At 38.9% G+C, this 16,658-nt stretch overlaps 1 protein-coding gene across 5 annotated transcripts in view; it reads right to left on the minus strand.

The window, feature by feature from the left end:
• Positions 1–16,658, minus strand: part of ulk2 (unc-51 like autophagy activating kinase 2) — a 96,706-nt gene that overhangs the window by 30,367 nt on the left and 49,681 nt on the right. For 4 of the 5 annotated variants that reach the window (XM_033045732.1, XM_033045735.1, XM_033045731.1 and 1 more), the window contains 7 exons: positions 16,286–16,368; positions 14,952–15,002; positions 12,603–12,697; positions 10,830–11,001; positions 9,421–9,481; positions 6,991–7,083; positions 1,226–1,363 (listed from right to left, as the gene is read on the minus strand). In XM_033045732.1, the coding sequence (XP_032901623.1) occupies positions 1,226–1,363; positions 6,991–7,083; positions 9,421–9,481; positions 10,830–11,001; positions 12,603–12,697; positions 14,952–15,002; positions 16,286–16,368 (693 nt within the window). The remainder of the gene's footprint in view (positions 1–1,225; positions 1,364–6,990; positions 7,084–9,420; positions 9,482–10,829; positions 11,002–12,602; positions 12,698–14,951; positions 15,003–16,285; positions 16,369–16,658) is intronic. The other variant, XM_033045734.1, reaches the window with a different exon arrangement.

Here is a 16,658-nt window from a genome sequence, read left to right on the forward strand (position 1 = left end):
CAGTAAAATATGTCTCCAAATGAGCCAATCAACCAGGGGATATATTATATTGTGTGAAAAAAAAGTTACATCATTTGTGTCACGTGTAGTTCACGATGTTCATTCAAGATTTAACGGGAAAGCTCGGGAAACGGACAAGTCACTCGCACAAATAACAGAAATGCCGAGTACCGTGGGAACTCTTTATCTGCTGCCGTTATATCGTGCGAGACTCGTGCTGGACCACGACCTCTTCACTCTGGTGACATCTTGCGTCAACTCGCCCCGTGAAAAGGCCGCTTAACTGCATGCTATTAGCTCTCACTACCCACATATTTTCAATCCATTTCCTGCCAGCTTCGAGCCTTGTCAATGCCTGACCCATTCTCTTTTGTTACCCCATTTGCAGACTGCTTCCCACCAGCTTCTACAGGACACCATTGTTGCTTATCTTGGTTGCCAATACAAATGACCTGCAGGCTTCTGCCATCAGCAAAAACTCCAAGATCAACTTCCTGCATATTACTTGATGTGCCCATCCCATATTATACAAGCCTGTGCAACAGTTGAAAGCTCCTGTACTCAATTATCCCAGCAATGTCACTGTCAGCAACATCACACTGATCTGCTGAAACACATTAACATAAAATCCATTTCCTTCTGTAATTTAATGTAGTTAGCTGAAATATTCAGGTGAATATGGAGCAAATATAATTTCTTTCCTGAATAAATAAGTCACTAACAATTAATAATTTCAACCTTTTTGAAAAGGCTGTGGGAGTTTATTGTATATTTTACACTTTTTCTTGCAAATGGGAATGAAAGCTTTTAAGGCTTTACTTTAGAGACACAGCGCGAAAACAGGCCCTTCGGCCCACCAACTCCATGCCAACCAGTGATCACCCCATACAATAGGACTATCCTACACACTAGGGACAAATCACAATTTTTACTGAAGCCAATTACCTGCAAATCTGTGGACTGTGGGAGAAAACCAGTGCATTCAGAGAAAACACACGTGGTCACAGGGAGAATGAGCAATCTCCATACAGATAGCATTTGTTCACAGCACAGATGCTGGTGAAAGCTCTAGCGGATATCTCAATGAAACTAGTACTTGTATTTTAGAAGAGAAGTCACGTTATGCGAGGGTGAAACACTTGTAGATTCTTTGTACAGGAACAACACACACAAGCATTTTTAGAGTGACCTGGTAAAATACATAGAAAAGCAAGAAATCACATACCTGGGTGATCCATAGGGGTTAGCGTTGTGGCTGGAAATGACATGCAGGTTCTGCTCAATCCGCTGGTAGTTTCTGATCTGAGTAGGGACAGGAATTGGAGCTGACTCAGTACGGGGAGACACTGGAGGTGGGCACTGCCTGGAGTCAAAACACAACAATCGGTCAGGAGGCAAGTATTTTGGCTGCTCGATGCAACTGAACCATTAAATAACTAATACATCAGGTGTCAGATAGAAAGGAGCGAGTGAGTAGCTGTTATTTGACATAAAGCTGGCAAGCTGCTAACTGTTTCTGTCTTGTAAACAACCTCCCACTTGAAATATGACTGCCTACTGCACAAAGCTCTTCACAAGCCTGCTTTCAACTTTGTCTGGGTTAACCAAATAAGCTTTACTTCAGTGAAGGTTTGTTGTCAACAGAATAACAAAGCTATACACATGATGTGTTTCACACCACCTTTCTTTCCCCATCAATTACATAAGATCTAGAAGTTCTAAGAAAACAAATTGAGGGAACACAGCTAGGAACACTTTGTCCCAAAGCAGCAGCGATGGCATTCTAGAAGTTAAAAGGTGGCAATCAACATAACAACGGAAGTGAGTCACAAGAGGGGGGAAAAAAATCAAAACAAGGAATAGTTCAAGAGCAGGTCAGCAGCACATGCTGACAAATTTATCTCATACCGCCTGACGTTCAGTATCCCGTATTCAGTTTAAGCTAATGACGGCTGCAAAAGACACTCCTGCTTCAAACTATTTGTGGAGTCATCTTTCTGAATTGAATTTCCAAGAACTTCAGCCTAATGAAAACACAAGCTGGATTTGTTTTAAAAAAAGTTAACCCTTCCCTGGCCAGATGGAAACAAAGCATTCCTTGTATTTTCCAAATGGTGATGATTAAATTTAGTGCTGCTGGTAAACACTGCTGGAAAACACAAACGTCACCTCATTGTGCAGTTCTGATGAGAGGTCATCGACCCAAAACATTCTCTCTCCACAGATGCTGCCTGATCAGCTGAGCATTTTCAGCATTTCCTGTTTTTTGTTCAGGGTCATTGATCACCCCCTGGGCTCTAACTTATGCAGACCTCAAACATTTCTCAGAAATGTTTTGAAGTCTTTAACATTCTGTTTGCGGCATCTGAACTGTACAGAACACCGGTTGCTCCATACAGAACGTTCTGCTTGCCAAGTTATGATCAAACAGGCTTTCAAGCCTCTAAATGGCCGGCAACCTCCCTCTGGTGATGTCTGCAGAGGAGTGGTGGCGGAAGGGGATGGGGGAGAGTAGGTGGTAGTTTGGGAGGTGCAAAATACTTAAATTCTTCTGCTTTTATTTTATGCAACTGGATGAAGAAAAGCATTATACAACTACTGAATAGGAAAAAGACGAAACAAAAATAAACTGAGACTGGAGGGTGGGGGGCAGAGGAACAAAAAAAGTTAGCTTATGTCCATTTATGTCATAGCAATTGTCAACAAAATTAAATAGCACTACTACCCAAAGAAATGCAATTTTTAATCGCTTAAGTAATTGTTAAATGTTATTCAATCATAAAGGATTTTTTCATAATTTTCTAAAAGGCAACGTTATGCAACTTAGAACCTTGTGTGGAGTCTGCACATTCTCCCAGTGACCATGTGGGGATCCCTCCAGGTGCTTTAGTTTGTTGTCACATCCCAGGCTCATACGGTCGGTGTGGGCAAGTTAGGCCATATGTATGACTCTATGAGATTGATCGCTAGGTGAATTGTTGGTTGTAAATTGCCCGTAGTATGTTGGTGCGTGGTACAAACTTGAGGAAGTTGACGGGAAAGTGGAGAGTATAAAATTATGGGATTCATGTAGAAGTAACAAACAGGTGTCGGATGTCAGCAAGGCCCGTTTCTGTGTTGTATATCTCTCCAACTAAAGATAGACACAAAAAGCTGGAGTAACTCAGTGGAACAGGCAGCATCTCTGGAGAGAAGGAATGGGCGACGTTTCGGGTCGAGACCCTTCTTCAGACCCTCCTTCAGTCTGAAGAGGGTACTCGAGCCGAAACTTTACCCATTCCTTCTCTCCAGAGATGCTGCCGGCCCTGCTGAGTTACTCCAGCTTTTTGTGTCTATTTTCCGGTTTAAGCCAGCATCTGCAGTTCCTTCCTACACACATCTCTCCAACCATATCTTACAGTTCAAATTCATCCCGAACAGTTTTCTCCCAGACGCCAATCAAACAAAATTTCAGGGGTACACAGTAGTAATACAGATTCACTATCCCCGATCACATCTTGTCTAGGAATAAGAAATCAATTGCAGTCGACTTGAACTACATCTCAGAAAATTACACATTATGTGAAAAGCACCAAGTTATTGAGCTGCGTGTATTAGTCTGAACAAATTGAAGGCAATATGCCAGACAGTAAAATGTATTTAAAGCAGCTAAACAAGAAGCTTTTGAAAACAGGACTCCTGAGGTGATGTAGTGGTTGTATGCTTTAAGTGGTATGATACGGAGCAAGGCAGACAACAAGTCTTCCAGTTTCAGTTAAACACAAAGTGCTGGAGGAACTCAGTTCAGCCAACGTCTGTGAAGAGATTAGACAGGCGACGGTTCAGACTGGGATCTTTCTTCAGACTGACATGCATTGTACCATCTACATGATGCACTGCAGCAACTCACCGAGACTCTTTAGACAGTACCTTCCAAACCTCACCTCTACCAGCTACAAGGACGAGGGCAGCAAAAGCAGGGGAATACCACCCGTTAGATATTGCCCACCAAGCCACACACTATCCTGACTTGGAAATTCAGTATTTTTTCACCGTCACTGGGTCAAACTCTGAAATACCCTCCCTAACAGTATTGTGGCTTTACTCATACTTCAGAACGGCAGTGATTCAAGAAGGCTGGAGTACCTTCTTGAGGCAAACTAGGGGTGGGATATTCAATGCTGGCCCAGCCGAGAAAAAGCTATATCCCTTGAATCAATGTTAAAAGCGATTTTAAAAATACATCTGTACTGCTCAATATGATAAACATCAAATGTATTTTTTTAAATTGAAATGTGAATTAATAAAACGAGTAATAATCCAAATCTTTTCTCCCACATAAAAGTAGAATTGAAATCATCAATTATTTGACTATTGTATTTAAAACCATTATAACATAATTACAGTAAATCATTTTTATTGCCGTTTTTTAATTCCAATATTCCAATATTTATTCTGCATCAACTATTAACTACTCCCTATCTGATGTTCTTGATTGAAACTAGCACGTTAAATAAAATGTATAAGTAAAAGCAACAATAGGTTCAAGATATACATAACTACCCCCCCCCCCCTCTTTCTTCTTCTCCCCCCCTCCCCTGTGCCCTACCTGGACTCATACCTGTTTTTACCCTCCCTCTTCCTCTGGCTGCAACTCTTCAATCTTCGTCTCAACGTCTGTCTTTTTATCTCCTGCCTTTCTCCAAACATCTGCCGACCAAAACCTCCCCTTACCTGCCTCTACCTATTACTTGCTAGGCTTCATTCTGCTCAGCTTTCATTTCTTCCAGTTTTCTTCCCTGCCATCACCACAATCAGTCTGAACAAGGGCCTCAACCCAAAACGCCACCTCCCCCATGTTCTCCAGAGATTCTGCCTGACCCACTGAATCACTCCAGCACTTGGTGTATAGTTTTTCCCCTAAGGTACATTTTTCCCCTAAGGTACATTCCATTCTATAAAAACTACAGCTCAACTTCAAATAAACATTTCTGCGACAAACTGGTTAAAAAGCAATTGGGTTGCTCATAATCAAGAAGCAAAAGTGCAGAAATCAGAAGAAAAAACAGATGCATTGAAATGTATTTTCTCAATGGGAAGTAAATCTCCAGGATTCTCTTCCCATTGGTGGTGTGGGCCAAATCATCAGATATATTTAAGGTGCAGATATCCAAATGTTTGAAAGATCAAGGAAATGGTTATGGGGAACTGGCAGAAAAGAGGCGCTGACAGCAGAATTGGTCAGTCACGATCACATTGAATGGTGAAACAGGCTTGAAAGGCCAGATCCTGACCCTTCATTATCCAAGATTGAGGAGGAAATTTTTTCTGACACCACTCGTGCAAAGTATTCCAATGCAGACGATACAAAGAATCAGGATGCAATTCCCAGAAAAATCGCACAACTTACTTCAAAACAAAAATACTGTCTGTTCAATTAAGATGCAATTGATGAGTCACATCTTATTATCCTGCATGGTAATACTTTTGTCCCACATTTAAATTGAGTTTAAGTTTGAGTCTCGTTCTGGGTTTTATCTGCTGGAACTAGGAGGTACCATCTTTGAGATGACACATTACCATGATGAAACATTTGTTTCATCAAGTAATAAACTTTGAGTCATGGAGTTACACAACATGGAAACAGGTTCTTCAGCCCAACTCGTCTATTCCAACCAAAATGTCTCCCTTGAGGTAGTCCAATTTTCCTGCATTTGGCCCATATCCCTCTTGGACAATTCATCATTTGGCAACGGATCAGGCAAAATGGATTAGAAGAAAACAACAAGTTTTATACTGCAAAAAAAAGGTCTGCAGCTTTGGATAAATTGAGTAGATATAAAATGATTATATATTTGTAGAAAAACAACTTTAAAAATGATATCTTCTGGAGTTAGAAGTGCAACAAAAAGATAATGATGTAGAAAAATGAATCAGTTATGTTATAAAACACTGGAAAAAGGTCAAATAATTATTGGAGGCTGTTCCTGCACTCACTTGTCTTACATAAAAGTTTGCAAATATGATCAGTACAGATAATCTTTAACAACAGTGATATCAGATGACACGTACACGGGTTGTTTGGAACTTTACATTAAAGCATTTCTTCATGCTTCATTTAACACGTCGGTTTAGTTGCTTTCTAGGGAGTGTAGTGTATCTTGGCTCATCCTCCCAAGTTCCTTTCCTACCCAAAAGATGTTAAATTTCTTCACAGATGTAGGGGGTAATGGTCAAAAATCTGAAGTCTGCTGATCTGAAATGCTAATAGTTACAATGCTAACAGGAATTTTTAAACCACAGCCCATCACGAATTTAACAATACCCGTGTATCAATGTCAAAAACAAGTTTCATTTTGTTTCTTCAAATTTACTCTCGCAAGACTTCAGGATCTTAGAGATAATTAAACCGAGGGAAATTTTCTGCAAGTTCTGTCCAAAAAAATTTGTATTGCGTTTTCCATAATCTTTTACAGTGGATTCAAGATAAAATTCACCAGGTCAGGCTCCTGACTAGAAATAAACTGAGCGTTTCCTGGTTTAAAGTAGAGATACTGCTGATTAAAGAATGCACTTCAAACTGCCCTCATTAAAAATTATTTTTCACATCAAAATGCATTTCAGTTTGCTAAGAAAACAACTAGTGTATAACAACGTAGCTATTAAATGATCAGTATAACTTTTTTTTTCATAGAACAGACATTTCCAATCAACGGCTTGTCCACAGAAATAAGTTTGTCTTTAGAGGTTTAATTTTGCTGATGAATGCCTTTGCAACTCCATTAGCAAAACTACACCAGGTTACCACTCATTAATATCTATATGTTCCTTTACGAAGCCTACTATGGTAGCTCATGGAAGATTTAATGTTTGCAATTGTGCAGTGACTTAGAGTAACTTAAGCAATGCAAATTCAAGCAGATTTTAGATATAATCTCTTGATTGTGGCCTACATGGAAACTCGGCCCCATACTGTTTTATTCCATTATAAAATCTACATCAAGATCCTACCTGTTGGCTGAGCTAGAAGAGCTGGACCTGGATGAGGCTGAGGAAGGTCTCTGCAGTGCTACTGAGCCCCCTGAAGAGGTTAAAGGTGACTGCCTAACAGGTTTGTGAAGAAACAAAATGAGAGTAGGTATTTACTTTGCTATTTTGAATCTGATAATCAATTCACCATAACTATAGGAGTCTTTCCAACCCAATACCCCTTCTTTTTGGCTGACTGAGTTCTAATATGTGGCATAATTTTCCTCGGAATTCTAGACAGTACCTGGAGGAAGTAACATTGATTTTTATTTTTCCATCAATTTACTTTTTATTTTACGAGTCATGCTGAAGGGAGGTGAATTTGGGGAAATAATGTACTTTTGTGGCTTTCCCCAGCAATTTTGTGTACCTTCGATATTCCAGCATCTGCAGTTCACTTTTGAACACTTCTAGCTTAACAGGTTAAACAAATCCATCTTGCCCTGGTCTCAAACATACACGTTTCTCCAGTTTCTCCTCATGCTCTCTGCAAACTCGTCAGTCCAGAAGAACCACCTCCATGTCCCTCTACTCTATTCCCAATAAACCACCAACATTTCCTCCAGTCTGTAAAACACAACATCACCTATCCATGTTCTGCAGGGATGTTGTCTGACCAGTTGAGTTACTTCAGCACATTGTGTCTATCTTTGGTATAAACCAGCACCTGCAGTGCTTTGTTTTCATTTTTTTTAACTGTTTTTCTCCTCAGGTACTGCTGTAACCCCTACTTTGTCATCATCACTCTTCGCCCCAAAATACATTAAATGTTCCAATTTAAAAAAAAACAAGCAATCCTCTGAAATACCTGTGCCCCCTCCATCTTGACTATACCCAAATTTAAACTGTCCCATGGTGAGGGACTATGCCTTCAACTGCAAAGGGTCTCAGCAATGGAATTGTCACCAAAGCCAATCTCCCTCTTTCCTTTACATCTTCAAATATAAAATCTACTTTTTTTTCCCATCAAGCACTTAGACATCTGCCCTAATGACATCTTGAATCGCATCGTTAAAAAATAAGATAATGCTCTTCAGAACTGTGGGATGTTTTCACTGGTTTACCATATATATGTAAGTTGATCAAGCAGTCATTTAATGCTGCCTTCTACTATTTGCAGGAGTTTGCAAAAAAAAGGACAGTTACTTAAGGAAATCAATATTGTTAATGAACATGTCTAGACATCTCCAGCATAGTTCACACAAGCAACACATGTTGCATCATACAAGCTATATGCTTGCATCAAGGCAAGGTAAACTACTTTCATTTCCCACCCTCTAAGCTTGTATTACCTGGAGTAATTAAATGTACCTCACCCAAATGTCAGGAAATCATGTCCAAATGTAATCATGTCTGAACACAAGACCCTGACTATTCCACATGCCGGATGACCCCCATTGTCACAGTTACACAAGACATTGCATATTCAATGATGCTCGCTCCCCAAAATAGTCAATAAAGCTGCAGTATCTTCATAGCAAATACTCTGTAAAATGGTTTTCAAACAGTCTGATATAGATACATTTTGTTTAGGTACAGATTTAATTTTGAAGTTAGACACTGAACACTAAGTAACAAAATCCAAGATTTAAAAAAAAAAGTCCACTGACTCATCTGACACAGGCCACACGAACATTATTCTCCCCATAACCACCATCCTCCCTTCTCCTCCACCCACACAACTGAATCGGTAAAGAAGTAAAGTTCTGAAATTGCTGGAATTATTAATGGACCATTAATTATGAATTAATTATGAATGCACCCAGTTGCATAATTTTATTGAACATGCATACATTGTAATTAGGCTAACACTTTTGTTATAACAGCAGAACGGGAAAAATAATAAGGGCTCTTTGAATATTATTGTTAGGAATACTGTCTACACTTCTAACAAAAAGGCAGCATCTCTGGAGAACATGGATAGGTGACGTTTCAGATCGGGAAGAAGTCTTGAGGCAAAATGTCACCTATCCACATTCCCCAGAGATGCTGCCCGACCAGCTGAGTTACACCAGCACTTTGTGTGCTTTAAGAAAAAAAGCCCTGTTGTTCCTTGTTTCTACTTTATATATTTAAATTCCTGGTACCATCTCCTTGGGGGGGGGGGGGGGGAAGAAAACCAAACAAGCTCTGATTTATTTGAGGAAGGGTGAAGGATGGACAAATTCTTACCCACAGACTTGTTCAAGCATTATGAATTTTGAACATGGTCACTGTCAGTCTTAAAGAAGTCACTATTTAAGTGACACCAACTTAATTTACTTCAATTGATAATACATTTAATTCTAAAACAAACAGTACATGTCCGTGAAGTTAGTTTTTCTTCATGTTCTAATGATGAAGTATTACTGCAAGTCTTTCCTCCCTCTATACAACAATGCTAAAGTATAAAATATAAAAATTTATACGCACCCGCCACACATCAAAAATTCACTGGAAGCTCGTCTGCCCACCGTTCCCAATGGCATGTCATCTGTACAAAGTTTCAAAACAGATTGAGAGGCATAAACTTTGTTGGGAACACCAAAAAGCTTTCCAATAAACACAAACTGGTTAAGATAATCTAAATAGTTACAAATATTGCTTCAAATGAGTGCCGTAGCTCTTGAAGGAAGTTGGATTCGGAAAAGGATGATGCAATTGTGTCAACAATCTAAATATATTTTCTGATCCAGTATTTATCCTACATAAACAATGGTTGCTATGGAAGAAAGTTTTATAATATATATTGTGTACATAATTAATTAGGAACTAGTAATTGATGTGGATAAGCTATAATTCGTGCAACAGAAGTATACATTTTGGAGAAACAAGGAACTGCAAATGCTTGTTTACATAAATGGACATAAATGCCAGAGATACTCAGCAGGTCAGGCAGCATCTCTGGAGAACATGGATAAGTGGCCTTTTGAGTTGGGACCCTTTGTATACCTCGAGGAGCTTCTGAAAGCAGCCTGTGATTTGTTTAAAAGTATAAATTGGAACCTAGTCCCATGGGAACCTCCAGTATGATGATACTACAGCCAGTGTACATAATAGCACAAAATGTCACAATTACATATGAACATGCTAAACTGGATAAATCAGCAAGATAACATAAACATCCACTTGTCATTTATTGTGTTTTTATTCATCAGTGATTCATTCATAGAAAGATTAGCTGCTACCCCTGCATTCCCATGACCAAGGGCACCAAGCTGCAGCTTGCATTTAAGAATGAATCGAGTTCAATCCTCAAACTGCTATTAGACATTACCAATCCAACACAACAGAAATCACAATTTGGATTATTTTAGTTACCTTAAAACCAAATGCTCAAATAATTGAATGGCATCCTCAAATCCAAATGGTAAAATCCAATTGATAACCAATTGGTTATCCAATGATAAAAATTTTGAAATCCTACTGAATTTTAAAACATTTGAATTATTCAGTCCTTGCACAAATGACTCATGGCAAATTCAGAAAGGGCAAGGAGGAGGCGAATCGTTGCAGAAAAATGAATGCAAATATGAAGATATTCAATATATTTATAGTAATGGTAGACTTTGCGTTTGCAGGGAATTATTTGATTATTCAAGAGTGCAAGATCTCTATTTTGGACATTCTGACTCGTTAGAATAAAGTATTTTAAATTCAATGCATCAATGCATTTTAGCCTTGAATGCAAAATAAATTTGCAAAAGGATCGGAGGACAAAAAACAAAAAGTATGATCAGAAGTGCAGTCAACCTGCACGAGGATTCTTAGTTTTCCCTCCTCGTCTCTAAAGATTTGAAACGAAAGAAACAAAAGTAACAAAATGAAGAGTAGTTGCTTACATGACTGATCAGAAGAGATGCTATGTGGAACAAGAACAAAGTCATCCGTGTCACACGAAGAGTTCTTGCTGCCACTACTTGCAGAATCTTTGGAAACCTGCAGATAGTTCGGAGGACCCAAAGGTGGGGAAGACAAAGTGTCCTCCTGTATCCGTTGCATGTCAGGTAATGACTGAAGGGGGGGAAAAAAAGTTACAAGATATTAACCATACAATCATGAAATCCCACTAATAATATTTCAGCTTATCTGCAAAGTCTCTTTTTGGGCAAAAAACAAATTTGGATCTTAACTTTTGTCCATTATCTTTTGTTGATTTCAGTTGCATATTTAGATCATGTTATAAAACATGCAGCAAAATTTGAATAGTGTATCTTGTTCATATTTTCTCTGTTCACAGCAGTATAATCCAATATTGGGACAATCCTTGAAAGATTAAGGTTAAGCAACTTGGTCGACATGGACATATTGGGACAAAGATTGTGTTTCCGTGCTGTATAGATCTGACTTTAATTGGCAATGTGAATTAAAGTGAATGGGAAGATTATGTATTAAAGTGAATGGGAAGATTATGTATCCAGCTCAGAATTTAGATTTGTGAGTAGAATTGTCAGAACTCCGTCGTTCAAACACGTAGCTAAGCTTGCAGACACAGCTGGCATTAACAAAAGGAATTAGGTTTTAGAGGACTTTGGTTAGGTAACTTTTGGAATATTGCGTGCTGTTCTGGTTACCTCATTACAGGAAGCATGTGGAGGCTTTGGAAAGGGTGCAGAGGAGTTTTACCAGAATGATACCTGGATGGGGAGGGGGTCTATTAGCTACGCAGAGGTTGAACAGACTTGGATTATTTTCTATGGAACAAATGGAGATTGCTGGGACACCAGATTGAAGCATATAAAATTATGAGTGGCATAAATAGTTAGAACCTCCCCTCGAGGATGGAAAAATCAAAAGAGGGCATAGGTTTTAAGATGAAAATGGCAACGCTTAAAGGATAAGTGCAGGGCAAGTTGTTTTTTTTTTACACAGTGGGTGGTGAGTGCCTGGAATGCACTCCGGTGGTGATTAAGGTAGGCAAGACATTTTAGAGCCTTTTGGATAGGCATAAGTATACACAGGGAATGGAGAGATATGGATTATGTGCAAGTAGATAAGAGTTGGCCTTGGCATCATGTTCGGCACAGACATTGTGGACTGAGGGGCCTGTTCTTGTGCTGGACTGTTCTATGTTGTTTTGGGATACCACATGGTGTGACCAATTTGCTTGTGTTTGCTTAATGGAACACCAATAACAGACCCTCTCTTGTTCGGTCCAGTAAAGTTTGAATTCACAGTGTCACAACTTGTAATTTAATTTCATTTCTTTTAAAAATAAATTAAATTTAGCTAGAACATAAATTAATATTGCCAAAAAGTGGTATTACATTTTGGTGGGCTACAAAAGTTATTGCCGAACTAACTATTGTCTTGTAGCCTGGTTCAATTTTTGGTTCTGCAACTTAAAGTTAATCATTTGTTAAATATCACTATTCAATGGAGATTTTGTATTCCCCGAGGATTAAGTAGTGATTTTATTTTAAACTGAAATAAATATCAATCTTGTTTTGTTAGAATTAATTGTGCACGAAAGCCAGTAACACTTGCATTGTTTCGAATGGTTCGCTTAATGAAGTACGACGAGGTCAGATTAATTTATTGTTTGACATTAATGACAAAATGTTCGTCAGATAGGATCTTGGGGGAATAACGCATCAATAAATAATGCTACTTACTGGAGGAGAGGCAAAATGACAAGATGGAGAGCTGCCACAAGAACTACCAGACACGGAACCAGGGCACGTGGGCACAGGAACAGGGACAGGACACGCTGGAGATAAAATGATCCAAATCCATTAGATGCAAGTACTATATTCTATTACAGCTCTGCATGTGAATATCTAATTTAATTGATCAAATGGATTTGAAGCACACACATTATTCAACTGCACCCTAACTTCAGCAGGGCAAGATAAATGGACAATCCTGACAGAGCAAACAAAGACAATTTCCATTATATAAAGCTTCTATTTCTTTTGAAGTCACTTACAAGGAATTAAAGGGAAGTATGAATAAAATTGATAGCTGGAGGATAACAACTGACCGATATTTTTTCTCTGCAACATTAGACTATCCGCACATTATGAAAGTGAAAGTAATTGTGAAATAAGCCCTTCGCTACCTTCTTTCTCTATCATTTAATTATCGGATTTAATAATTTTGCATCTACTTTAACAAAGTTAGAATGCTAATTAATATTAGCAGCAGAAGCTATAGTTTAAGTACTTGATTAACTTCTCCAGGCTATAGAAAAGATTACTCTAACATAATACAAAGTGCTAGAGGAACACAGCAGGTCAGGTGGAAGCAACATTCAGGTCGGTACGAGATTCACTCATCCAGTTTCTTTCACTAGTGGTTCAATGGTTTCTTCATTATCATGTGCACCAAGGTACAGTGAAATACTTTTTTTGCATATAGATCAGCAAGACTATGACCATACATAAGCACAGTCTCCCGGTAAGTACAGAATGAACAGAACAACCCAGATTTTATATGCAAGTGTTGCCATTTTACAGTCCCAGCTGCAGCTGGCCAAAAGGCCCGTTGCAACCATCGCCTCCATTCAGGCCATCCTGTGAATCGTCCTCCCTCTTCAGCCCTTGTTCACCAGGGAGTGCTTCCTGCAGCTGACCTCCAGGGTGCGGATTGCAGGAGTCCCCGGTTCTTCTTACCGGGCTTTCCGTCCAGTGTCCGCCGCTGTCGCCGATTCCCTCCATCCTTCTCTCCGATTCACGGTCTTCAGGGACTCACTCAGCTTCCCTGTCCGGGTGGGTTCCTGGTTCTGTGGCTGGCAAGCCAGGCTTGCTGTTTGGATAAAGCTGCAGCTCGCCGGGAAGCCACCTCGCCGCCCGCCAGGAGAGCTTCAGGTACTGGAAGTCTGAAGAAGGGCCTCGACCCAAAATGTCACCCATTCCTTCTCTCCAGAGATGCTGCCTGTCCCGCTGAGTTACTCCAGCATTTTGTGTCTAGCTTCAGGTACTGATTGATTATCCAAGTTCTCATCAGGCCAGTAACCTCTGACTTTAGTACGGTTTAGGGCTTCAAAGCTTAACCAACAAAAGCTGGAGCGTGGCAAACTCCTTGCTCGCCAGAAGAGGTTCTGCAATAATCCATTACAATCGTTTCACTCTTTCAAATCTTTATTTCAACAGCAGCATTAACTTTTGAACTATCTTTAATCAGACATTTTCTTGCACTAAATGTTGTACACTTTATCCTTTATCTGTGCACGACTTGATTATAATCATGTGTAGTATTTTCCTTGACTGTATAGCAGGCAAACAAAAGCTTTTCACTGTACTTCAGTACACGTGACAACAATAAACTAAACTACACTAACCAACTTCCATTCATGAAGTGACCAAATCAACTGCTCCAATTTTATTGGCTGAAAACAAAGTTTAGTTAAACCGTAGCCAGTGAATTGCCCAATGTGAGCCAAGAGAAAACAAATAAATATAATTAAACACCAATGAAAAACTGGCAAAAGCCTGAAATATTGTTCTTGATTAATTTCTCATATAATTAGATGTAAACTACGGTGAATCTCAGATTGTCACCATCAGTATATTTAATCTATAACCTATCTTATCCAACCAACCACCCCACTTCCTCAATCTGAAGAGAGCCTCTCACAGAACACCCAAGTCAGTATCAAGATAAGGTCACTGCTTTAAATGATTGCTATTGATTGTGATAGATGAAGCAGCAATGCCAGAGGTACAAGGTCACAACATATATTCTAAGAATTTGCTTATAAATCAGATAAGGTTGAAGGATAATGTGATCTGGGATAAACAATTGCCATTTCAGACTGAGATACAAAGTTCAATCTATACAGTGCACTAATTTTCATTAAACTAAATGAAAGAAGCACAGGTCATTCTTCATTGCGAAATGGAATTTAGCATTTAGCTGTGGTATTATCTGCCCTTTTTGACCAAAGGTGTCAGAACAGCGATTACTTTTCAAGATTATAGTAAAAGCTGCTTACAAATTTTGATAAATAAAGTAAGACTTACATTTTTTCACCGATGATGCCTGATCCATGAAAGGATGGTTAAAGAACATTTCTACAAAACCAAAAAAAAGGTTTGTCAATATTTCTTCTTTGAAGTTATGTAATTCTGGAAGTTTACAATAGTCTCCCATTCCTGTGAGCAGATTTCAGTGAATAAATGCTGCAAACTATAAATGAGTTCTTAAACATTTGGCAAAAGGGTGCTGCTAAAATATTTACTTTCCAATTAAATTGGAAAGGATTAAAGAATGAAGTTTAAAATTACTTTTTCCTATATAGAAATTGTAAGAACTTCCATTTTAACTACCAAGTTAATTTCAATTAAGAATATATGAGCTCTGATACTGGTAGGCAGGATTCTCAAAGAAAGCAACGTTATTCATGCAGGTGGGTTCCCACTATGCATGGCCTAAATGTGCCTGCATACAAGTTAACATGCATGCAGTAAGGGTCCCGCTAGGACTTATCCCAACCCAAGACAAGAATAAAATCTATGGATGTGGGTGAAAATCTGTTTCTTCTCAATAATTATGTAAATCATAATGATGGCATATAAACTAATTTGTCAGTACGTTACAATATAGGCGCTAATTTTTATGTAGCAATTTTAACATTGCAAAAAAATCAAGCCACTCCTACTTTAAGATGCTCCTCAACAACTACCCATTGACCAACCTTTTGGTTACCTGTCCCAAAATGTGGTTTGGTGTCAAACTTTACTCCATAGTGTTGCTTTGGAATGCCTTCAGAGGCTTTCCCAAGTTAAAACTGGTTGATAACAAAGTTTGATCCAATGTGACCTTTAACGTCTTCAAGAGGTTTAGGAAGGAGATTCCAGATCATGTAGTTCAGACAGCTGAAAGCATGGTCTCCATGATCAAGTGAAGACAATGGAAGATGCACAAGCCCAGAATTGCGGGACCATAAAGACCTTGGAGGATTGGAAAGTTGGAGGAGGTTTAAGGTCAAGGAGTTGGAAAACAAAGTCAATAATGTTAAAATGAAGATATCAATGGACAGAAGGGCAGCATTGATCCAGAGAGCACAGGAGTGACCAATGAAATTTTTTGAGATTCTATATGCAGTTGCAAGCAAGGTTTTCACTGTATCTGTGCTTCAAAATACTTGTGCATATGAAAATATTCTTGACTTTGAAGATCTTGTAAAAGTTCTTCATACCAGATGACCTGAAGCCAATCAAGCCAAGCAGGTAGGTTTAACAACTGAAGATCCAAGGGCAAAATACAGAAACATTCAGGTTGAATTGACATCTGCTGAACCCACAACACTGCAGCTAATAATAACAGATGAGTTTAAAAAAAACTAACAACTCACCAAAATCCATTCTGTCCTTCTGGTTTCTCTGAAGCAAACTGAGTAGTAGCCCACCCAGCTGAGCAGAAGTTTCACTGGGGATGCTGTTTGAGAAATGAATCAACATCACCAATTGAAAACGAAAATAAATTATTCCAGACCAGAAAGTAAAAAAATTAAGCACGTGGACACTTTAATATAACAGTGGGGCAAATTAATGTTCTAACTAAGGCTCACCATGAGCTATACCTACGCAACAATTATTGGTTAATCTCTCAGTTAATCAAAGTATGCTTTCTCCCCATTTTAGAAAGGACATCAGCACCTGATTAGCATTCTCCAATTAAATAGATCAATAAAGGCTGATGATAGCAAAGCTTCTGCCTTTAGATTT

Source organism: Amblyraja radiata, chromosome 28 (genome assembly GCF_010909765.2).
Source record: "Amblyraja radiata isolate CabotCenter1 chromosome 28, sAmbRad1.1.pri, whole genome shotgun sequence".
Classification (NCBI taxonomy): domain Eukaryota; kingdom Metazoa; phylum Chordata; class Chondrichthyes; order Rajiformes; family Rajidae; genus Amblyraja; species Amblyraja radiata.